General features: G+C 42.5%; 1 protein-coding gene across 1 annotated transcript; it reads right to left on the bottom strand.

Moving 5' to 3' along the window:
- Positions 1-4,250: 4,250 nt before the first annotated feature.
- MRPL52 (mitochondrial ribosomal protein L52) lies at positions 4,251-23,604 on the bottom strand. The gene is made up of 5 exons (XM_040354339.1): positions 23,500-23,604; positions 16,235-16,340; positions 12,861-12,928; positions 7,722-7,786; positions 4,251-4,415 (listed from the first exon to the last, which is right to left on the bottom strand). The coding sequence occupies exons 1-5, from the start codon at positions 23,516-23,518 to the stop codon at positions 4,266-4,268; spliced, it is 408 nt and encodes a 135-aa protein (XP_040210273.1). The 5' UTR covers positions 23,519-23,604; the 3' UTR covers positions 4,251-4,265.
- Positions 23,605-24,492: the final 888 nt, after the last annotated feature.

The raw sequence follows: 24,492 nt of genomic DNA on the forward strand, positions 1-24,492 counted from the left end.
AGCCTCTGGTTCAGAAGATGCCATCGCACCTTAAGGACTCTAAACAGGTTATTAACATGCTGTCATCATTAAAGGCTGATCATGGAGTATGGATGGTAACCGCAGATGTTCAATCTCTGTATACCATCATCCCTCATGATTTGGGCCTAGAAGCTGTCAAATACTACTTGGATCTCTCTTCTGACTTATTACCATCACAGAAGGATTTCCTCATGGAATTATTGGAATATGCTGCAGGCCAAAATTATTTCTGGTTTGACCATAACTACTATAAACAGGTTCGTGGAGTTGCCATGGGCGCGAAGTACGCGCCTAGCTTGGCCAATTTGTTTATGGCCAAGTGGGAGGAGGACGTCATCTACCTGGATCCCCATCCCCACATTAAATTGTGGGCTAGGTATATAGATGACGTCCTCCTCCTATGGACAGGCAGCAAACCAGAATTGGATTCCTTTATGTCCTCACTCAATATCAATGAGCGAGGTATATGTCTGTCATTTGAAGCCAGTCAGGAGTCTATTGACTTCCTTGATCTTACCATTATGAAGGAGAATGACTCATTTTTGACTAAAACTTACTTTAAAAAGACAGACAGGAATGCATTTATTCCAATAGGAAGCTGTCACCACGATAATTGGCTAAATTCTGTTCCCAAAAGCCAATTTATTAGGATGAGGAGGAATTGTTCCACCCTGAAAGATTACGAAGCCCAAGCTGGGACACTTAAAGTCAGGCTACTGGAGAAGGGATATGACCCTTTAATCTTGGATAGTACCTTTAAGGAAGTTGCTGCATTGGATAGGAATGTATTGTTGACCTCTGGTACTAAATCTGGTGGGGATAGACCCATAGTGCCATTTGTCACTACCTATTCCAACCAACATTATGCCATAAAAAAACTGATTAAGAAACATTGGCACCTGCTGTCCAATGATAGGATCATAAGTACATTCTTACCCACAAACCCTCAAGTAATTTTCAGAGGTGTACCCTCACTACGGGACAAAATAGCCCCTAATGTGGTTGACCCTCCTACGAAAAAGGTGTCTTTTTTTCAACGAGACATCAAGGGCTATCACCAATGTAGAAACTGTACAGTGTGTAGGATAAATAAGATAAAATCTAAGAAAACGTTATCCTTTATCTCTACAAGCACTCTGAAAGAACATAAGATAGAGCCTTTTATTACGTGCAGTACAACTGGTGTCGTATATCTTTTAGAATGCCCGTGTGGGTTACAGTATATTGGCAGGACCAAAAGACCAATGAATGTTAGATTAGGTGAACATATCACCAATATTAGATCTGGATTCCCAAAACATTCTGTGTCCAATCACTACGACCAATTTCATGATCGAAACCCAGAAGGCACTCTCTTCATTGGGATTGATAAATTTGATCCCCACTGGAGAGGCAACTCATTAGTAAGAGAACTATCCAGGCTCGAAATGGCCTGGATATATAGAGTCCGGACATATGTTCCCTTTGGACTGAATATAGACACCGATGTTAATGCCTTCATAGACAATGGCTAATTTTTATGTTCCTGTTATCATAAATGTCTTTTTCTTGTACACCAGCTCTGATCTTTGGCTTATCTGGGCTTTTTCTATATTCAAGTTTTTCTTTTGTTTTTTTTTGGTTAATCTAATAATATTTTTTATTAACATTAATATCCATTATGATATAGATATATCTTGAGCCATTTTTGGCTCACAAGAACTGTTATCAAATTGAAATTTGACATTTGTCACAAGTGTCATGTTTTGTATTTGCATTACTTATCCTCTAGCTGTGATTTGAGTCTTTTTTGTTGTGGCCACAAGAGGGCAGCCTAACTAGCTAACTCTTGTCGACAATTAACCATTAACGCAAATCCAGCTGGAAGTGTTTTAATTTTTATTTTATTTTATTTTTTTTATGGTCACAAAACCTATTGGCACTTGCAACCAGTGCTTATAAATATTTTTTCTTTTTTCAGGATATTGTGGTATGTGAGATAATTTTCATCATATAATTTCTCACATTTACCAAACCTGTTTATCTTTTTAATTCCATTTTTTAATCGTTCGTTTCAAAATTTTATCTCCTTAAGCGTATGAATCATTGATTTAGACTGTACGTTTTATTCTATATATATCCCCGCTTTTGAGTTTTTTTGCCTGCATTACTATTCATTGGTGGCAGGGATCCCGATTCAAACATGGCGGTTTGCGCCCGCGATCTCCAAGGTTCAGAGCTGGGCGGTCCCGGATGTTGTTATTGCTTTTAAAAGAGTGGCGAGTCAGCACGCCGCTTGTGCCCCTGGAAGAAGTCATTGTTGTGACGAAACGGCGTAGGGAGGAGCGGCGTGCTGACGTCACCACGAATCGTACTGCGCACTCTATCCGGAAGGACGAGCGGACAGTTAAGCCGGCCGGCTATTACTACACACGCATTGTTTTACTGCATAACTGTAAGTGCAACACTTTTACTAATAAACGAATTTTATTACGGTATCACGCTATGTCAGCCTTTTCTCTTTTGGGTCATACTCTGGAAAGTGAATAGTCTGATATTTGAAACAAAGATAAAGTGAAAAATTTCCCCTGGAATCTTGGAATTGGCAGTCACGGTTACATGCTTGATTTACTTATCGTTGTGGTAAGCAGTTAGGATTTAACGGTGGAGGACTTTGCTATCTGCTCTACAGATTCACTGGATAAGTTTGGATACTTTTTCACACACTCGGAGAACTTTCTGTCATCCTGATTTTCCCTGAGATACATCCATTTACATGGACTTTGCACCTTCACCTGATCATTTCACATTGCACTAGCGTTTTGTGTGCATCATATTCTTTATAATTTGATTGTTATATTGATTTTTCACATCACATTGCAGCGCAGCTTATACCACTATTACTTGCAATTTATGTTTATCTGACATTTTGAGCAGCAGCAGCTTTTTAGTTTCATATTTGTTATTTTAATTATTATTATTTTTATTTTTTGTTTATTATTTTTTTCACAGTTTTTTGAACCAATTCAAGTGGTTTCTCACTATATAAGATTGTTTAGACCTGCGCAGTATTTATTTTTATACACATCTCCCAAAGAGTACCTGCCACTGCCTATAGCTGTCACAAGGCATGTTTCCATTTCTTGTGACAGCAATAAAAGTGATAAAAAAAATAAAATTGTAAAGTAACAGTTTAAAAAAATAAAATAAAAAATGTTTAAAGGATTTCCATCCCCCGTGCACGACGAATGTGCTGCTCCCACACGTATATGTAAATGGCGATCGCACCACACGTTAGGTATTGCCATGAATGTCAGAGCGGGAACAATAATTCTAGCACCAGACCTAATGTGAAACTCCAAACTGGTAACCTGTAAAGGCTTTCAAAGTGTTGCTTATGGATATTTTTAAATACCATAGTTCCACGAACGCATGCAATTTTGAATCGTGACATGTTGGGTATCTACTCAGCGTAACACCATCTTTTATATTTTACCAAACAATTGGGTTTTATATCGTGTGCATTAAATTTCATTGATGTGACATAAATTGCAAAACCCACCATATTTATTCTTTAGGACCTCTGCTAAAAATATAAATAAATATAATATAATTTCTAATATATATTAGAAATGATATTATATTTATTTATATTTTTAGCAGAGGTCCTAGAGAATAAATATGGTGGGTTTTGCCACATGGTATTTGTAAAGCGTTTTTTCTAATGCACATTTTTGGGCAAAAATACACTTTGATGAAATTTAATGCACACAATGTAAAACCCAATTGTTTGGTAAAATATAAAAGATGGTGTTACGCTGAGTAGATACCCAACATGTTTCTAAGTAATTCAAAGTAATTTTCGAGCAAAAAAAAGACAAATTAGAAATATAATAAAATAGAAACTACTTAGAACCCCCAAACATTTATTATAGATATAGAGAGAGAGATTATATATATATATATATATATATATATATATATAAATATGTTTGGGGGTTCTAAGTAATTTCTAATATATTTATAATATTTCTAATATAAATATATATTTGGGGTTTCTAAGTAATTTTCGAGCAAAAAAAGAGAAATTAGAAATATAATATATTAGAAATTACTTAGAACCCCCAAACATAATATATATATTTGGGGGTTCCAAGTCATTTTCGAGCAAAAACAGAAGATTATTACATGTAAACAAAAAGAGTCAGAAAAGGCCTGGTCCTTTTGGTATTGAGAAATAAACAAAAGCATTCATATTTAAAGGTTTATTTAGAGCTTGGTGTTTTATTAAATAATGACTTAGACTTCAGTTTGGTCTTCTGTTTAAAATGCTTTTGTTGTTCGAGGTCCTCCTGTTTCTCAGACCACTTCTTCATTCCTTCATCAATTTCATTACTGAGAAGAACAATTCGGCTCTGTAATGAGGGGAGGGAGATAAGTTATACTGTACAGCCAAGCCAGATGGCAAAACAAACAAAAATACACCAAACTAATGATATTAACAGATATTAACTTAAGGCCTCATGGACACTATAAAAAAAGCCAGTTGTGTTACCTGTATAAAGCTGTAAAATGCGCTTTTCAGCTTTTTTTTGTTTTTAAACAGAATTATACTCCTACAAAAGTTTACAGCTCAAAAACACAGAATAGCCAAGTTTTCATAGTTTTTTGGCATTTTTCAGAGTTAAAATGCTCTAACAGCTGAAAAAATACTAGGATTTTTTCAGGAGGTATTTAGGCGCTATAACGCCTGAAAAACGTGTCAGTGTGAAAGGGGCCTAAGAGTGTTTTTTTTTTCAGCTGAAAGACTCCTCTTAAAACCCACTAGTTCTGGATTTTTTTCCCAGCCAGAAAACACCCCTGCCAAAAAACACTGATAACAGCCTATGTGTGCACGGACACATAGGATAAGATGCTGGGGAGTTTATTGGCTGCTGAAAAAAATGCCTGAAGCCAAAAACAGCAGCTGAAAAAACGTCCACTGTGCATGAGGCCGTAAAACGCCACACAAAGAGAAAATGGTGAAGTCAACACATTGGATTTTAAAAGAAACCCTAGTAATTTTATTCCGATTACCTGTGCCACTTTTGATATTTCTCTCAGCAAGATACATTACAAAAAGAAGAAAAAAGGAGGAGGACAGGAATGGACAGCACAAGGAGAAAAAAACAAAAACAAAACTCAGTTTAAAAGCAGGACTCCACACAGCAGTTTAAAAGCAGGACTCCACACACAAGGGAAAGCTTTGCTTGTTTGCTTCCTCTTCCCCTCCGCTGCTACATTTGGCACCTTTGAGGGGTGGGGGGTACAGGTACCCGCTCCCACGCGACTTTACCGCACCCGGAGTACCCCCCTCCTTAACCCACCACTGGGCCACTCACAAAGCTCAGCCGCAGTAGGGAATAGGCTGTGAAGTCACAAGGCACCATGGCGGCGAAAAGCACCCGAGAGCTGACTGAAAAATCGTCTGGGGTGCCAACATTGTGGGATCACTGGACAGGTAAGTGTCCAAATATTAAGAGTCAGTAGCTACAGTATTTGTAGCTGCTGACTTAATTTTGTGGGTGTAAGGAAAGAAGATCGCTTGAATTCCCTATCACCAGAGTCAGTGTTGCTATGGGAATGTCTCCTGCTGTGCTATTGTATTCTGCCAGAGGGAGGTAGGGGGGTATTTCCAGACAGAATACAATGGTTACTGCTAGCGACTATAGCCACAGGCAGTAACCGTATGTAGAAAAATACAACATGGTGGTTGTTCCCAAGTTGATCGACTTGGGTACAATCTGCCTGCCCAGACATGGCTTGAATCTGTCTATGAATGGCTTAAGACCCTATCCAAAGGGATATTTTGTCTGTATGGGTCTGAGGGCTGCTCAATAACGTGCCAAAGTATGGGAGGCTGGACACTAGGCACATAAACAGTTACCAATACTATATTAATATTTACAATGATTTGTTTGCGTTGAAACATATTACAACAGAAAAAATAGTTTGGCACATAGTGGAAAACCCCTGCCTACGCCATAAAACTTTTCTGACAGATCATTTTTTTTAATTCTGCTTTTTCTTACTGGGGAACATGACACATGTCTGCAGCCTCTCAGGTTTCCTGTTCTGCCACCCACTAGCGATTTAAGATTTCAGTAAATCTTTATCAACATGGTACAAGCAGAATATAAACCAGGGTATAATGTTGCACCTTTTGACAGTAAATATGCTTGTTTTAAGTATGTCCTAAATATGAAAAATCTCAAGAGTTGACTTTGTGGCACTGGAGTTGGAGGAAAAGTTAAATGGGATTATGTTTTTCTCCACTGTGGAGTTCAGAGATTAGGTTGTTGCATTTGCCACATGTAGCCGACATCTCTAAACCAGTGGTGGCCAACTTAGATAAATATTGAAGGCCGAGTGTGCCTTGATCATGTGCGAAGCTTTGTTTTTGTAAATTTTCTAAAGCACCCCTGAGGAGTGTGTCCATGACATTGTGGGCCCACATGAAGGCAGTTATATTATGCTTGCCATCATTCTCCCTGGAAGATAAGCCTTGCTGGACCTTGAAGCAGTATATGTGTGGGGAACAGCAACAGGGATAAAAGGGATTGCCAAAAAAGCATTTTTTTTGTTCTGTGTAAAATGCATTGATTAATAAAATACACTAAAAACATGCAAAAAATTTAAGAAAGATCAGATTTTTTTTGTTTATATTATTACATATACACCCCTCACATTTTTGTAAATATTTTATTATATCTTTTCATGTGACAACACTGAAGAAATGACACTTTGCTACAATGTAAAGTAGTGAGTGTACAGCTTGTATAACAGTGTAAATTTGCTGTCCCCTCAAAATAACTCAACACACAGTCATTAATGTCTAAACCACTGGCAACAAAAGTGAGTACACCCCCAAGTGAAAATGTCCAAATTGGGCCCAATAAAAATGGCCTAGACCCTGAAACTGAGCTGCAGCATGGTGGCCGAGACCATATAGCGGTTTAACACGACAGGCCTCGCCATGGTCGACCAAAGAAGTTGAGTGCACATGCTCAGCGTCAAATCCAGAGGATGTCTTTGGGAAATAGACGTATGAGTGCTGCCAGCATTGCTGCAGAGGTTGAAGGGGTGGGGGGGGGGGGTCAGCCTGTCAGTGCTCAGACCCTATGCTGCACACTGCATGAAATTGGTCTGCATGGCTGTTGTCCCAGAAGGAAGTCTCTGCTAAAGATGGTGCACAAGAAAACCTGCAGTTTGCTGAAGACAAGCAGACTAAGGACATGGATTACTGGAATCTGTCTGATAAGACCAAGATAAACTTCTTTGGTTCAGATGGTGTCAAGCGTGTGGCAGCAACCAGGTGAGGGGTACAAAGACAAGTGTGTCTTGCCTACAGTCAAGCATGGTGGTGGGAGTGTCATGGTCTGGGGCTGCATGAGTGCTTTACGGCACTGGGGAGCTACAGTTCCTTGAGGGAACTATGAATGCCAACATGTACTGTGACATACTTAAGAAGGGCATGATCCCCTCCCTTCAGAGACTGGGCCGCAGGGCAGTATTTATTAGCACAAAGTTCTGCAGAAGGAATGTCCTCAGTAAGTCAATAACATCAAGTGGATTTAGCATTCCTGCAATTAGCAGTTTCTTTAGTACTGCTGCAGTATCAGAGTAGAAAGCTCTAGCAATACCAAAACTGAGCACATCATACCAGCTTGTAACACACTTACAGCCAAAGCCTTGTTTTCCTCTAGTCTCCTGATCTGGCCTTTCCACAGTGGGGCTGGACGTCCATCTATGAATGAGAATATTCAGTTTAAAAGAATTGTAATTAGATCAGTTTTGTGTAGTTAGTAAGGCCATACTGCAAGCTTTAAAGTAAAGTCACGCCTATGTGCAGACATAGAAATACCTGCTATTACCTAGATTTAAGCCAGAAAAGCCTCTTCTGTACTTATTCAGTTTCTCTGTTATTGGTACCAGGCTTTTTCTCATTTCAAGGCTAGAAAAAAAGACTATACCCCTTTTCAGGAGACTGCCATCTACACTAATCATGTTCCAGGAAAGGATGGCAAAGGACCATCCCCTCAAGAGCCAGAGATATCTCCAATAAAATGGAACAAGACTCCACTGAAAGGGACAAAGGAAAGGAAATATGAGTTTTCTTCCAAGTCCACTATGCCAATGTTGTGCATACAATGCTGTATTGGAATTACAGAATGAAATGGAAAGGAAGTCATGAAATGCAAAAGGTTAAAGTGAGACAAACTGTGAGATGGGTAATAGTGACACATATTTCGGGAACCTATGGGTGTGCTGGTAGTGGGTAGGAATTTGTCTAGATAAAAAAAAAAAAACAGGCCACCATGCTTTTGCCAAACGAAGATTACAAACATTAAACTTATTTTTCGATGGAGAAGAGATATGATAGCGATGTTCAAATACCTCAATGGTGATTCTAGCATACTGAGGAAACTATCCAGTCTTAGGAAGTGTAAGGCGACACGCGGCAACTCAATGAAAACAGGTAAGTGGATCAACCTTAACTGCATAGGGTTTTTTTTACTGTTAGAGCGGTAAGACCCGGTTCACACTGGGGAACACGACAGGCGGCTCAGCCGCCTGACGAGTCGCGTCCCATTGAATGCAATGGAACCGTTCTAATAGGAGCAACGCAAGTCGCTCCGACTTAGAAAAAGGTTCCTGTACGACTTCGGGGGCAGCTCAGGGCGACCTGCATTGACTTCTATACAGAAGTCGTTTAGCAAATCGCCTCTGAAGTCGTCCTCAGGACGACTGGCAGAGTCGCCCCCGAAGTCGTGCCGATGCAGTGTGAACCGACTCTAAGGATGGAACTCCCTTCCACAACCATTGGTGTTAGCGGAAAGTGTCGATCATTTTAGATGGGCATCTTTGAACGCAATATACAGGAATATGGGAAATGGTATTGTGAAACACACACGTTGAACTAGATTGACTGGTGTCTTCATTCAACCTTACCAACTATGAAACTATAGAATGAGCCTTTGCCAAGTGTAATAAAGAACCTTTGAGAGAAAGATGGTATAGAATTACTGCAATGCCATGTAAGTGTCACACCCTGCAGACTAACTGGCAAATTCTCGAGTGACTGAAAACAGGCCAAACTGTAGGAGGCTAAACCTGGTAGCGATTGCCCTGGAAGGCAAACACTGAGATACTGTTACAGTTCTCTTGAGATGGGAAAATGTAAGTAAGCATCCTTTATTTCAGACTGAGAAAGTCCCATAAAGCACAACTGAACAGCAATTAAAAATAATACATTATGATCTTGTACAAGAAGCTCCTGAAAAAATCCCTGTTTCCAGCAATAAGGACTGCAGCCTCCTGGCTCAGAGTACTTCCTCCTTTGCTTTGGAAAACATGCTCCCAGTACAGGCTTCTCATTCTGTGCAAAGCAGAGCAGCTCCCCGTGTCTCTAAGGACCATATACCAGTGGTGGCCAGGAACAGCTTGTTTAAAGCAATATAAATGCAGCGTAAAGTCTGGCCACATTACACTGTTGAAGAAGCCCAGCAACACTACAATAAAAGTGAGTCTGTCAACTGGAAGAACTCCTAGGTAGGCAACAGTGAGGGCTTTCAAATATGACAGATGAAAGGAACCCCCTTTATAGGAACCACTATGAGCATTACTTAGAAACTCTTGTTTCTTTAATGCCATGGAACTGGGCAGTTTTCCTCATTGTCTAACAAAAAAGGACGAAGTGATACAAAGGCTTTTGCATTAAAACACAATGTCAAAAAATGTTTGGAATTTAAAAAGGTTGTGAGATGGTTACGAGTAGAAGGAAATTCTGTAGCTTTTGATATAGTCTATAGACTAACAACGCTGAAATCAAGGTTTGCCAGACCTGCCAGGGTGTATGAAAAAAGCACTTTCTGAAAGGCCCAGAAAATACTTTGTATTTTGGTATGCAGGTGGCAAATTGCAGGTTCAGGTCAAGGCCAATAGGCATACTACTATATACAGTATGTACAGACCTAAGCTAAATATGTTTTCAGGATTTAGTTCAAGGTAGATAGTACAGTTAAGCACTTCCTGCTAAAAAAAAAAAAGGAAAAGGAAAATGTAGAACAGCAGATTCCGGCATATGTACCATACGTTAGGTGACAGGAAGAGTTGGTCTTGGGAACAAACAATCGCAACACAGGAATGAGGAGTATTGAAATCAATAAATAACATTTCCTTAAAGGGGTTGTAAAGGTTTGTTTTTTTATTTTCTAAATAGGTTCCTTTAAGCTAGTGCATTGTTGGTTCACTTACCTTTTCCTTCTAAATGTTTTTTTTCTTTGTCTGAATTTCTCACTTCCTGTTCCTCCTCAGTAAGCTTTCCACCATCATCCGAGCCATTCTGGCTGGGGGTTAGTCAGCGTGCTCGCCCCCTCCCTTGGGACTATATCCCTGCAGGGAGACGCTGTGAACGTTCACAGCGTCTCCCCCCTTGATGGGGGCAAGCTTATTGAGGAGGAACAGGAAGTGAGAAATTCAGACAAAGAAAGAAAAAACATTTAGAAGGGAAATTTAAGGGAAATCGAAGGAAAAATAGCACCTGCAAACCGACCTAAACAGTGGCTGCTGTTTCTCCAGTGTGAAAGCCTGAGGGCTTTCATACTGGAGCAGTGCGCTAGCACGACCGCTCCAAAAGTCCTGCTAGCTGCATCTTTGGGAAAGCAATGGGAAAGCGCGGCTATACCGCACTGATAGTGGCTGAATATCGCCGCAATTCCGAAGGTAAAGCAACGGTAAAAATAGCAGCACTATACCGCCACCGCACCTCGCGCCCCAGTGTGAAAGGGGCCTAAATGTTTTTTTCCCCTTTCTCTGAATTTCTCACTTACTGTTCCTCCTCGGTAAGCTTGCCCCCATCATCCGAGCCGCTCTGGCTGGGGGTTAGTCAGCCAGAACAGCTTAATGAGGAGGAACAGGAAGTGAGAAATTCAGACAAAGAAAAAAAACATTTAGAAGAAAAAGGTTGGTGAACCAACAATGCACTAGCTTAAAGGAACCCATTTAGAAAATAAAAAACAAACCTTTATGACCCCTTTAAGGCTGGTTAGTGTTACAGTTGAGGTTACATGGAGGGTGGGCTTGAAGGGGGCCTTAAAGTATCACCACCAAGGAGAAAAGTTAAATCATTCATAAGGCAACCTAGACAGAAGCCTAGGTCCCGGTTGTTATCCAGGAGGCCCAGCTGAAATACTCATCCTCATGCAGTAAACCAGGGGATAGTGTAAATGATCATCTCTGGAACCTTCCTGTAACTTCTCAAAGGAGGCAGTCTGCATCTGATGGGCCATGCCAGTACAGACAAAGCAAATGGGCTCATTGCAATCCTTATCAGTGTCAAAGGGTTGGTGGGCTTTGAACCAACGGCCATATTCTGCCTTAATCCATCTTTTCTAGGAAGTACAGATTGATAAACTCCACCATAAAGCAAATCTGTTGCTTTGCCTAGTCCAAAAAACAGGTGCACTTTAACTGTGTCATCCATCATAGGAAAGCCACAAACTAATGCACTCAACTTTACTGAAAAATGTCCTTTGGATTTGGGGATAGAAATTTAGGGCCAGATTCACGTAGAATCGCGGAGGCGTAACGTATCCTAGATACGTTACTCCGCCGCAATTTTTCATCGCAAGTGCCTGATTCACCAAGCACTTGCGATGAAAACTACGCCGGCGGCCTCCGGCGCAAGGCGGGCCAATTTAAATGGGCATGTGCCATTTAAATTAGGCGCGCTCCCGCGCCGGACCTACTGCGCATGCTCCGTTTCTTAACTCCCGTCGTGCTTTGCGTGCCGTAATTTTTTTTAACGGCGACGCGCACTTCCGTATTCCCGGACGGCTTACGCAAACGACGTTAAATTTTGAATTTCGACGCGGGAACGACGGCCATACTTTAGACAGCAATACACTTGCTGACTAAAGTTAGGGCACCAAAAAAAAGACTAACTTTGCGACAGGAAACTAGACTAGCGGCGACATAGCGAACGCGAAAAACCGTTGTGGATCCGCCGTAGCTCCTAATTTGCATACCCGACGCTGGTTTACGATGCGAACTCCGCCCAGCGGCGGTCGCGGTACTGCATCCTAAGATCCGACAGTGTAAAACAATTACACCTGTCGGATCTTAGGGATATCTATGCGTAACTGATTCTATGAATCAGTCGCATAGATAGAAACAGAGATACGACGGCGCATCAGGAGAAACGCCGTCGTATCTCTTTGGTGAATCTGGCCCTTATATCCCACTGTGCGAGAGGGTGCCAAGACTCTGAGGTGTTCTGGCAAAATTAGAGAACTGACATAGTTTCATATGAACCGATTAAATATCCTTCTGTTATAGCTTACAAAGTAGACAGGACATTGCTAAAGAAGCAAAATGTGAAACCATTAAGGACTGTCAACATTTTATAACTCATACCATAACAGATGATTCATACTTAGAACTTGCATATCTTTTGCTACTCTGGCATGCTAGGTCATCCAAAAAGCAAAAATATTAAAAGCAAGATGAATGTGTATTGCTTTACTAAATATGGCTGCAAGAGTTTATGTTTGTGGTTCAATTCAATTGATATAAACAAGTGGATCAATAGCACTGGTGTTGAGCAGCACAAGGTGGCACATCAACTGTGCTTTAAATAACAGGCGAGTGAGCCACCTAGTGGTTATCGTGAAAATAGTAAATTTATCAGCCAACACTTTTCTATATATATATTTTTTTTATAAAAGGGAAATTTGGACCCTCTCCATCTAATGCCTAATGTTGATGTGCAAGCATCTCAATGAATCTGATAAAATGCATCACATCCATCTTAAATTTACCTGCAAAGCTCCAGTCTGGAAGGTCTGTCAAGGGTCCATACTCTGAATCGCTGCGAGCAAAACCATGCCTGTGTGTAGGACATAAAAAAAATGAAAGTATTCCCTTCCTAATAACAATACATTCTACAGATGAAAAACCAGGGTGTTTACAGTCTGTAATTTTGTGTTTATCAATCAACCAGCTATTAGCAAAGCCTAGCAGCCACTGGCCAGGTAGATGGTGAATTCACGATAGATGCAATTTTGGACACTTGTTTTATCATTAAAAACAGAGACCTTATTTATTTCTAAAGTACAATCATATGAAAAAGTAAAAACTCCCCATAGAAATTGTTTCCCCCCAACATATTTGAACAAGGAAATTTAAAAAATTGTCCATTCTAACAGAGCCTAAATACAACCCCAATTCCAAAAAAGTTGGGACACTGTAAAATCTACATAAGAATAGAATGCAATGATTTGCAAATATCATAAACCCATATTTTATTCACAATAGCAAACAGAAAAAATATCAAATGTTTAACCACTTGCCATCCAAATGACGGCTACAGCGCAGACCTTAATTTCCGGGACATCCTCCCCTTTGCACGCGACCCCCCCCCCTGCAGGGCGCGTGCTGTGATCACCAAGACTCAGGTGATCACAGATCCGAGTAAGGGGCCGGTCCCGTCCCCCAACCACGTGATCAGCTGTCAGCTAATGACAGCTGATCTTGTGATGTAAATAAAGCTCGGTAATCGTTTTTTTATTTTCTCCTCACGCCGACAGCAGATCACCGGCTTTTGTGTAGGGACATCAGTCCCCAGTGGAAGAGGAACATCAGCCTCATTAGTGCCCACCAGTACCGCCTGCCAGTGCCCACAGTGCAATAAAGTGCCACCTATCAATGCCCACCAGTGGTGCAAGTCAGTACCTCATCAGTGCTGCCTATCAGTCTCACCTACCAGTGCTGATCAGTGCCCATCATTGCTAACAATCAGTGGCAATTCTCAGTGCCACCTATCAATGCCCTTCAGTGCCACCCATCAGTGTCACTTCTTAGTGCCCCCTATCAGCGCTCCCCACCAGTGCCCCCTATCAGCGCACATCAATGAAGGAGAAAAATTACCCATTTGCAAAATTTTATAACAAAATATAAAACAGATCTGTATTTTTTTTTTATTATTCAGTCTTTTTTTTTTTTTTTTTAAACAAAATATAAAAACCGCAGAGGTGATTAAATACCACCAAAAGAAAGCTCTATTTGTATGAAAAAAATGATAAAAATTTCATTTGTGTACAGCGTTGTATGACCGCGCAATTATTAAAAGAGTGAGAGCGCTGAAAGCTGAAAATTGGTCTGGGCAGGAGGGGGGTTTAAGTGCCCAGTAAGCAAGTGGTTAAACTGAGAAAAATAAGGGAATTTTTTAATTTATGGCAGCAACACATCTCAAAAATAGGGCCATGTTTAGCATAAAGCATCTCATGCTCTTTTAACAATTTGTAAATGTCTGGGAACTGTGGAGACCAGTCGCTGGAGTTTTGGGAGAGGAATGTTGTCCCATTCATTTTTTTTTTATTTAGACATCATTTGGTTTTAGGTTATCACCATCATTTGTATCCATTTCATTGTATCAATCACCACATTAAAAAACAAAACACAAATATTACTCCCTTTACGCTCATATACTTGTTATCTCCCCCTCCTCCATGGGTGACTCTGATTTCTCTTTATCTTCTCCACTCCCCCCACCCCCCCCCCCCCCCACACACACACACTCCTCTTCCTATCTGTTACCCTCTACATCAAGTTTTCTGCATACTTTCTAGTTTTCTTAAGCTCTATCCATTTTCCCCACACATTATTGAATCTTGCAACCTGGCCATCTTGTCTACTACTTAGATATTCATTTTATAGATATAGGCCCGGATTCAGAAAGAAATGCGTATTGTTATGCTGGCGTAGCGCATCTCATATACGCTACGCCGCTGTAACTTTGAGAGGCAAGTCCTGTATTCAGAAAGAACTTGCGCCTAAAGTTACGGCGGCGTAGCGTATATTGGCCGGCGTAAGCCCACGTAATTAAAAATAGGCTGTAGGGGGCGTGTTTTATGCTAATTTGCCGTGACCCCACGTAATTGACGTTCTTAACGAAAGGCGCATGCGCCGTGCGTGAAAATATCCCAGTGCGCATGCTCCAAATGATGCCGCAAATAGTCAATGCTTTAGACGTGAACGTAACTTACGCAAAGCCCTATTCGCGAACGACTTACGCAAACGACGCAAAATTCGACGCTGGCCCGACGTCCATACTTAACATTGGCTACGCCTCATAGAGCAGGGGTAACTTTACGCTGGAAAAAGCCTTACGTAAACGACGTAAAAAAATGCGCCGGGCGGACGTACGTTTCTGAATCGGCGCATCTACCCAATTTGCATATTCGACGCGGAAGCCTTAGGAAGCGCCCCTAGCGGTCAGTGTAAATATTGCACCCCAAGATACGACGGCGTAGGAGACTTACGCCGCTCGTATCTAGGCAACATTGAGGCATATCTGATTCTATGAATCAGGCGCCGAGATGCGACGGCCCGCATTCGGAGATACGCCGACGTAACTCCTTTCTGAATCCGGGCCATAGTCTATTCTCTCAAACCATTCTTTTATCGTAGGTTTTTCGGGGTCCAACCATTTTTGGGGGGTTGTTCCTTTCGCTACATTTAATAAGTATGGAATCACTGTTCTTTTAGGTTATTTTTTGTACTAGTTATTCTATGAAATAAACATGTCCATTTGTCATTTAATATCTCCTTCCCCGTATTTTCCCTAATATAGATTTGTATCTCTTGCCAGAATTTCTTTATTTTAATACAGTCCCACCATATATGGGCCATGTAACCAAATTGATTGCATCCTCTCCAACACAACAGAGGATTTTTCCTGTTGAATTCTATGGACTCCCATGTGTCGGATACCATCTCGCTAGGCACTAGTAATTCATTTCTATCAGTCGTGTAATCATGTACCTCCCCCATCACTTTCGCCACTTGTTGATCATCTATCCATGTTCCCAATTCACCTTCCCATTTTCCAATAAATATGTTGTCCCATTCTTGCCCGATATAGGATTCTATCTGCTCCAATGGTCTTCTGTCATATTTCTCATTTCAAGATGTGCCAAAGCTTCTTCACACTAACATACTGGCTGAAAGCTGCACTGTCCAGCCAACTCTTAGCACTGAGAGAGCAGGAGCACTGAAAGTTGTAAACTGCAAGTACTGGGGTAAAGATATGTTGGAAATGTATTATATCGTGCTCAGTCTGTTAAAACTAAAATGTATTTTGTTTTTGTGTTTATTACTTCCTAAATGTTAATGGTGATTAAAAGATACTCACTGTTTTCTCCAGTCTTGCCCTGCAAAGAGCACAGCACTGTTCTGCAAGTTTCTTTTAAATGTGCATAATACAGATGTCCTGGGCACACCTCGCCGCATGCATGTCACTGGAAACATAAACATACAAGTTCTCTGAGTAAAAACTGTCCAAGTATGAGGTTCCAATCACAGCCGATATTATTCTAGTTTGTTTATAGCTGTGTATGGCGATGATACGGTAGAAATCTGAAGATCATTTTTTAAAAGAAGCTGAACATATACAATGACTACATTTGAATTTGCAGTTGTCATACAATCCCAACTGCCACACACACACATTGGAAAGGTTACATCATAGAATGGACAGGCATTACAGCTTAAAGTGGAGTTCCACCCATAAATATAACATTACATCAGTAGTTTTAAAAAAAAGTCATTAGTCCTTTACGAATTTTTTTTTTTTTTTTTTTAGATGCCTTCAAAGTGTTGTTGCTAGGCAGAATAGTTAATCTTCCCACTTCCTGCACCTAGGTGCTTAATGCTTCCTAACCTACACCGCACAGACTCCTGGGAATGTAGTGGGTGTAACTTTCCAGGAGTCTGTGCACTCCCCAGTCTCGAAGAATCATGTGACTTGGACAGCACAGGTGCTGAAACCTGATCTGACACTGCTTGTGCAGCACTGAGCATGTGCAAGATCTGCAAGGCTGAAATCCAGGAAGTCATACAGTCTGGCTTCATGATGCCCACACTTAAGATGGCCCCAGTCAATTTCTATTTTATAAAGTGTCTAAATGCTGTAACAACCTAACAAAACGGACCTTAGTTTACAGACTAACTTTACTAGAATACATTAAGCTTGTGTATTACAGGGGTATTTATATTTAAAAAGTGAAATTGTGGCCGGAACTCCGCTTTAACCTATACACATGCATGGCCCACTCTGCACTCACTTATTTGTAGTAATAGAATGTGTGTTTCATGAAACACAGTAACACACACTCTGTCATGCCATTTATTCTAAATGGCTCCCTAACACACTGTTACAGTAGCCTAAAAGCCCAACTTCAGGGATCTAAAAAATGATCCCTTGCAAGGGGCTATACCCGCACTGTAAGGGTTAATTGCTCATTAAGGCTGCTTTCACACTGAGGCGTGCAGCCGCGGTGACGGTATAGCCGCGCTATTTGTAGCGCGGCTATACCGTCGTATTTACCGTGATAGTCGGGCGCTAGCGGTGAGGTTTTAACCACTAGCCGACCAGCCACCGTCATTATACGGCGGCAGGTCGGCTCTCCTGGGCGAGAGCCCGTAGCTATACGTCCTATCGTATAGCCGCCACTAGGGGGCGCGTGCGCGCGCCCCCCGCTCGCCCCCGACTCCCGTGCGTGTGCCCGGCGGGCGCGATCGCCGCCGGGCACACGCGATCGCTCGTTACAGAGCGGGGACCGGGAGCTGTGTGTGTAAACACACAGCTCTCGGTCCTGTCAGCGGGGGAAATGCTGATTTTCTGTTCATACAATGTATGAACAGAAGATCAGTGTTTCCCCTAGTGAGGCCACCCCCCCCCCCCCACAGTAAGAACACACAAGGGACATACTTAACCCCTTCCCCGCCCCCTAGTGTTAACCCCTTCACTGCCAGTGGCATTTTTATAGTAATCTAATGCATTTTTATAGCACTGATCGCTATAAAAATGCCAATGGTCCCAAATATTTGTCAAAAGTGTCCGAAGTGTCCGCCATAATGTCGGAGTAACGAAAACAAATCGCTGATCACCGCCATTACTAGTAAAAAAAATATATTAATAAAAATGCCATAAAAATACCCCCTATTTTGTAAACGCTATAACTTTTGCGCAAACCAATCAATAAACGCTTATTGCGATTTTTTTTATGAAAAATATGTAGCAGAATACGTATCGGCCTAAACTAAGGAAAAAAAAAATGTTTTTATATATTTTTGGGGGATATTTATTACAGCAAAATGTAAAAAATATTATTTCTTTTCAAAATTGTCGCTCTATTTTTGTTTATGGCGCAAAAAATAAAAACCGCAGAGGTGATCAAATACCACCAAAAGAAAGCTCTATTTGTGGGAAAAAAAGGACGCCAATTTTGTTTGGGAGCCACGTCGCACGACCGCGCAATTGTCAGTTAAAGCGTCGCAGTCCCGAATCGCAAAAAGTGCTCTGGTCTTTGACCAGCAATATGGTCCGGGGGTTAAGTAGTTAACCCCCGCTAGCGGCCGAAAAAGGGTTAATACCGCGCTTTCCCATTGATTTCAATGGGAAGGCGCGGTATAGGAGTGGTGAACACACCGCTCCTATACCGCGGTAAAGATGCGGCTAGCAGGACTTTTGGTGCGCTCCTGCTAGCGCACCGCTTCAATGTGAAAGCCTTCGGGCTTTCACATTGAACACTACAGGGCATGATTTTTCATGCGGTATAGCAGTGCTATTTTTAGCGCTGTACCGCATGAAAAACGCCCCAGTGTGCAAGGGGCCTTAAGTCCAGCGGAACAATAAGAGGAGACATACTTACCCGTTTCTTCCACTGCAGCTTCTGCACCCCCACACTCCACTGGCCTACGTTCCCGACATCATCCATACCAGAGCTGGGTCTATAGCCCTGCCCTAGACATGAGGATGCCGAGGCACAGTCCACCGTCGGATCATGGGGGAGCACCACCTGCAGGGTGAGTGAAGGCTCAGATAAGTAAAATGTTCTCTGATCCCCTAGACAAAACAAGCCAATACCCCTTGTAATGTGGGCACAGTCCTACTGCAAAAGATCATTTTATTATCTGCCCAGAGGCAATAAAAGAAACCTGTACTGAGGAAGTATGGATTGCAGATCTCTCGTATACTATGCAGGCCCAAGTATGCAGATCAAGAATTCTTAGCCAACACATTGCCCTTACTTTAAAGTGACCCTGGCAACCACCTAATAAAAACTGAAAGGCTATTTCCAAGCAATAGAAGAGCTGTCAGGACTCATTCGCAGTGCAATACCATGGCCACTGTTATGCACTGTGAATGCGATGCATAAGGCCCCTTTCACACTTGTGCAACTTGTCCTGTGACCTGGGACTGCAAAGTCGCATGACAAGATTCATATCTGTGCGACTCCAAGTCACAGCGACGTCAAAGGAGTCCCTGCACTACTTGGGTCCAACTTTGATGCAACTCGAGGTCCATAGACCTCAAGAGTGCACAGGCATTGTTTCAAGTCTTCGCAAAGTCGTGCGCCTTTCAGGTTGCACAAGTGTGAAAGGAGCCTAAATTACACATTGTATTATTTACTATCTTCTTTAATTCTACTAAGGGTTGTAATGCTTTGTACTGTGTCTGCATTGAAAAAAAGTACAGAATCTCCTACTTTTTTTTTTCAGTGCACACCACCACAGTGCAACGACATGAACTGAACTAATCAGACATAAGTCAAATTGCCTTGTCCATGTGTTGGGCAATGCTCCCCAGTGCAGCCCCACATATATGGTGTGAACGGGCCCTTATATTCCTCTCTGTGGCCCTTGCCTCCTACCATCTCTTGCCTTTGTCAAGCACTTCATTATTAGACACTTCTGGGAGCATCAAATGCCTGTGTTACCCACTGTGAGTTGTGGTTCCATTCCCTGACCTCTGCATCACCTTTGTGGGGGGCACAGGCCTCTGACACCCCCAAATGCGTTGAATACAGAAAATTCTGATGGAAGTTGCAGCGTTGGAATTAAGCCATAGTAGTACATGGAAAGGAAGTGTAACAGCTCTAATACAGTTCAGGGTTTACACATGCCGCGGTCAGAAGAAATAGGTGTATGAGCAGTGGCTTTACTACTCCCCCCTTACCTTTGTACAGTGGCTGAAGGGAGTTGTATATATGTTGTGGCCACAATTATACCGCCTGTCCTGTTCGGCAGGCAGTACCGCCGCCAAATATGACCCATTCAAGTGAATGAGGCCACACTGCAACCACATGTAATGCATGCAGTTGTGGCAGGTTTTTAGGGTTAAAACAAGTCAGTGAGGAAGTAGTGAAATCACTTCCCAGCTGAATGTCAACTGCCCTCTGAAAAGTAATCTGCTATCACAATTGATTTCAGCAGGACTGCGACATTGCAGCGGACAAATCTCACCCCAAATAAAACTTTTAGGGGACCAGTGCTATAAAAATGCACCGATTAATGTAAAATATACACTGGAAGGGATTATCACTAGGGGCAATCAAGGGGTTAGGTGTGTTCCCACTGTAGGGGAAGATAGGCTCACTGGGACATGACAGAGTAGGGTTGCCAACTCATCCCTTTAAAACAGAACACATATGAATTACACAGGTTCTGAGGCTAATTTAATGCAAATAAGGCACCAAGTGAGTTTAATTACCTCCTTAATCAGCCACAGAACCTGTGTAATTAATATGTGTTCTGTTTTAAAGGGATGAGTTGGCAACCCTATGACAGAGATCACTGTTCCCGAACACTGGGAACAGCAGAGCTGTCAGAATGGGGATCTGCCTTGTTTACAAGACAGATCCCTGTTCTGTCTTCGTACTAGGCGATAGCGGGCCACAGCCAGACATCGAGTCCACCCGGCCCACGGGCACGCTCCCACAGCATGCAAGAAAGTGTGCGGCAGTCAACTGTGTGAGCTGCCATACAGGTACGCCGATTCGTGCAGAAGAGCCAACCTGCCGCAGTACAACTGCGGCAACTGGTCCCTAAGTGGTTAAATGAAAATCACACAAACTGTCTTCGAAAGCAGTATTCCTTGTACGATCTTCAGATCGTGTGTACAGGCCATTACATATCGCCGCACACACTGGAGCGAGATCAATATTTCTAGCACCAGATCTCCTCCTTAAAGCGGAGTTCCATGCCATCCAAAAGTGGAACTTTCGCTCATTTGTCTCCTCTCCCCCTCTGGTGCCACAATTTGCACCTTTCGGGGGGGGTATCCTGTTCCCACTTCCAGGAGTCAGCGCCGCAGCCCATGATGTCACAACGCGGGGCTCCCTTGTCGCCGGGCCAGTAGGAGAGAGGAGCGGGGCCTCGCACATGCGCAGTAGGGTTCCCGGCGTGAAGCCGTAAGGCTACACTGTTGGGTTCCCTTACCTGCAATGGCGGCGCCAGCCCCCGAAAATGGATGCCAATCAGTGCCGCAATGAATGCCAATCAGTGCCCACAATGGGCATCACTGATTGGCAGGCATTGTTTGGCACTGATTGGCATCCATTAGTACAACACATACAATAGTGCCCATCTATGCCCACCCATGCCGCCTATCAGTGCCCATCCATGCCGCCTATCAGTGCCGCCTATCCGTGCCCGTCCGCGCCGCCTATCCGTGCCGCCTATCCGTGCCGCATATTAGTGCCCATTAATGCCACCTCATTGGTGCCGCCTTATCAGTGCCCGTCAGTGCAGTACCATCAGTGCCCATCAGTGAAGGAAAAAACTTACTTATTTACAATGTTTTATAACAGAAACAAAAAAAACATTTTTTTTTCTAAATTTTCGGTAATTTTTTTTGCAGAAAATAAATATCCCAGAGGTGATCAAATACCACCAAAAGAAAGCTCTATTTGTGGGTACAAAATGATAAAAATTTAGTTTGGGTACAGTGTAGCACGACCGCGCAATTGTCATTCAAAGTGCAACAGCGCTGAAAGCTAAAAATTGGTCTGGGCGGGAAGGTGTATAAGACATTTCACAGGTGAATGCACATTTAGGGTCAGTTCACACCACGTCCAGTTCAGTGTGTTTTTTTTTTCTACTTTCTGTTACTTTGTGTTTTTGATGTAGGTTATATGGTTTCCAAAGGAATTGGTAACACCAGCACAATCAATTCCAGGGCTTTCCGGGTCCAGAAAAAAGAAGTTGAACATGCTGCATATTTCATGCACTGGACTGTACTGCAAGGCAGTAAACGCATCAACAATACACCGGCCCCAGTACAGCAAAGAAAAAGAAAAGCACCTGTAATGCATCTGAAAAAAGCATTGATAGCATACTGGAACCAGGTGCGTTTTTGTGGGGTGAACCAGCCCTGGGTATCCACTTACTTTCTGCAGCCTCGTCTTTAACCACTTGCCTACTGGGCACTTACACCCCCTTCCTGCTCAGGCCATTTTCAGCACTGTCACACTTTCATCCATATGACATTTTTATAATTTTCTTCACACAAATAAAGCTTTCTTTTGGTGGTATTTAATCACTGCTGGGTTTTTTTTTTTTCTTTTGTAAAAAAAAAAAAGACAAAAAAAATGTTTACTTGGTTTTTTTTTTACCCAATTTCTGTCAGTAAATTTTGTGACCAAGTCATTTTTTTACTTCACTGATGGGCACTGATAGGCTGAACTGGTGGGCACTGATGAAGCGGCACTTATGAGGAGACACTAATATGTGGCATTGATTAGCATCATTATTGGGCACCGATTCGTGGCACTTGTGGACAGTGGTGGGCACCGATTGCTGGTGCTATAACGTAAATCAGTGCCCTGATTACACATTTTGTTGTCCCCTGCGAGGAAATGCCACTGATCGGCTCTCCTCATCACACACTCTGTCTGTACGAGGCGAGGAGCGCCGATTACCGCCATCTCCGTGTTTACATGTGACCGGCTGTGATTGGACTCAGCTGATCACATGGTTAAAGAGCCACGTCTCTTTACAGAGATCAGGGTGGCCACTTTCGCACGAGAGTGGCTATTCTGACACGCCGTAATTTCAGAACGAGAGCCGCACCGCTGTCAGTGGGTAGGTGGCAACTGGTAAACATGTGTGTAACAAATGCAAAAATGGCTCTGGTAGCGAAAGGGTTTAAGGGGGTTCTAACCTTCCCTTACTCTATCCAAAACAAAAGAGTTGTTTTGCCTTTGGTTCTATTATAAACACACCTCCAGAAAAGTGTAGGCTAAAGCTGGCCATACACTATACAATGTGATTGTACAATCTGCTTTAGATTTATTATCAACTATGTAGTGTAAGGACCTGTCTGTATACAAATGGAATCGTTTGGCTTCACCCTTATATTACAATGTTTTAGTAAATCTAAATAAGATTGTACACTCTGATTGTATAGTGTATGACCTCTCCCACTCAGGACAGTACAAGCATCCAATCACACAGAGTCTCGCTGTTTGTGTATTAGATAATATTGCACTGCATTCAGCTCGGTATAAAGACTGCAGGACTCGTCACACACAGTCCTCCTACCACTCCTCACTGAGGAATACCAGCACACAGGTCATACAATCATAGAATACACAGCTCAGTTCTCCTCCTCACCCAGCAAGGGCGCCGCCATCTTCCCGGCTCAGCTCCGCCCCCTAAGTCACATGGACGTCAGTGTCAGGTGACCGTAGTAGGAAGAGTGAGGGAGCCTGGAGCCCTCTGATTGGCTGCATGTTTGTAGAGCAGACACTGCTGGGATATAGCAGACGGCTTCATTAGTTACATTTCTCTCATGCATGTGAAAGTCAGTTTTTTGGGGATTAGAAAAGTACTTGGAATACATATATATATATTTTTTTTTTTATTAGCCATTGACCCTGGAGAATAAAAGGTGTTAACTTCCTGTGTACTTCCTGTTTTTTGTGGAGAGTAGTGTGGTGGAATTGGCACATATCTGAACCAACAATGCGATTCCAGAAAGATTTACATTGATGTCTAAATTCACAACGCCACGCTGTAAACTGCATAAGACCCTTTTTTTCATTGCATCACATTGGTAGAGGGATCGCAACGCATAGATGTGAACGAGCGTCATTAAAAACAATGGGCCAGATTCTCAGTCAGCGGCGTATCTTTGCCCGGGCGTAACGTATCCGATTTACGTTACGCCTCCGCAACTTAGACGGGCAAGTGCTGTATTCTCAAAGCACTTGCTCCGTAAGTTGCAGCGGCGTAGCGTAAATCGTCCGGCGTAAGCTCGCCTAATTCAAATTTGGATCAGGGGGCCGTGTTTTATGTAAAACTACTGTGACCCGACGTGATTGACGTTTTTGCGGGACGGCGCATGTTCCGTCCGTGGAATTTCCCAGTGTGCATTGCTCCAAAGTACGCCGCAAGGACGTCATTGGTTTCGACGTGAACGTAAATGACGTCCAGCCCCATTCACGGACGACTTACGCAAACGACGTAACTTTTTCAAATTTCGACGTGGGAACGATGGCCATACTTAACATTGGTACGCCGCACTTATGCCTCATAAAGCAGGGGCAACTATACGCCGGGAAAAGCCTAACGTAAACGTTGTAACTTTACTGCGTCGGCCGGGGG

Source organism: Rana temporaria, chromosome 1 (genome assembly GCF_905171775.1).
Source record: "Rana temporaria chromosome 1, aRanTem1.1, whole genome shotgun sequence".
Lineage (NCBI taxonomy): Eukaryota > Metazoa > Chordata > Amphibia > Anura > Ranidae > Rana > Rana temporaria.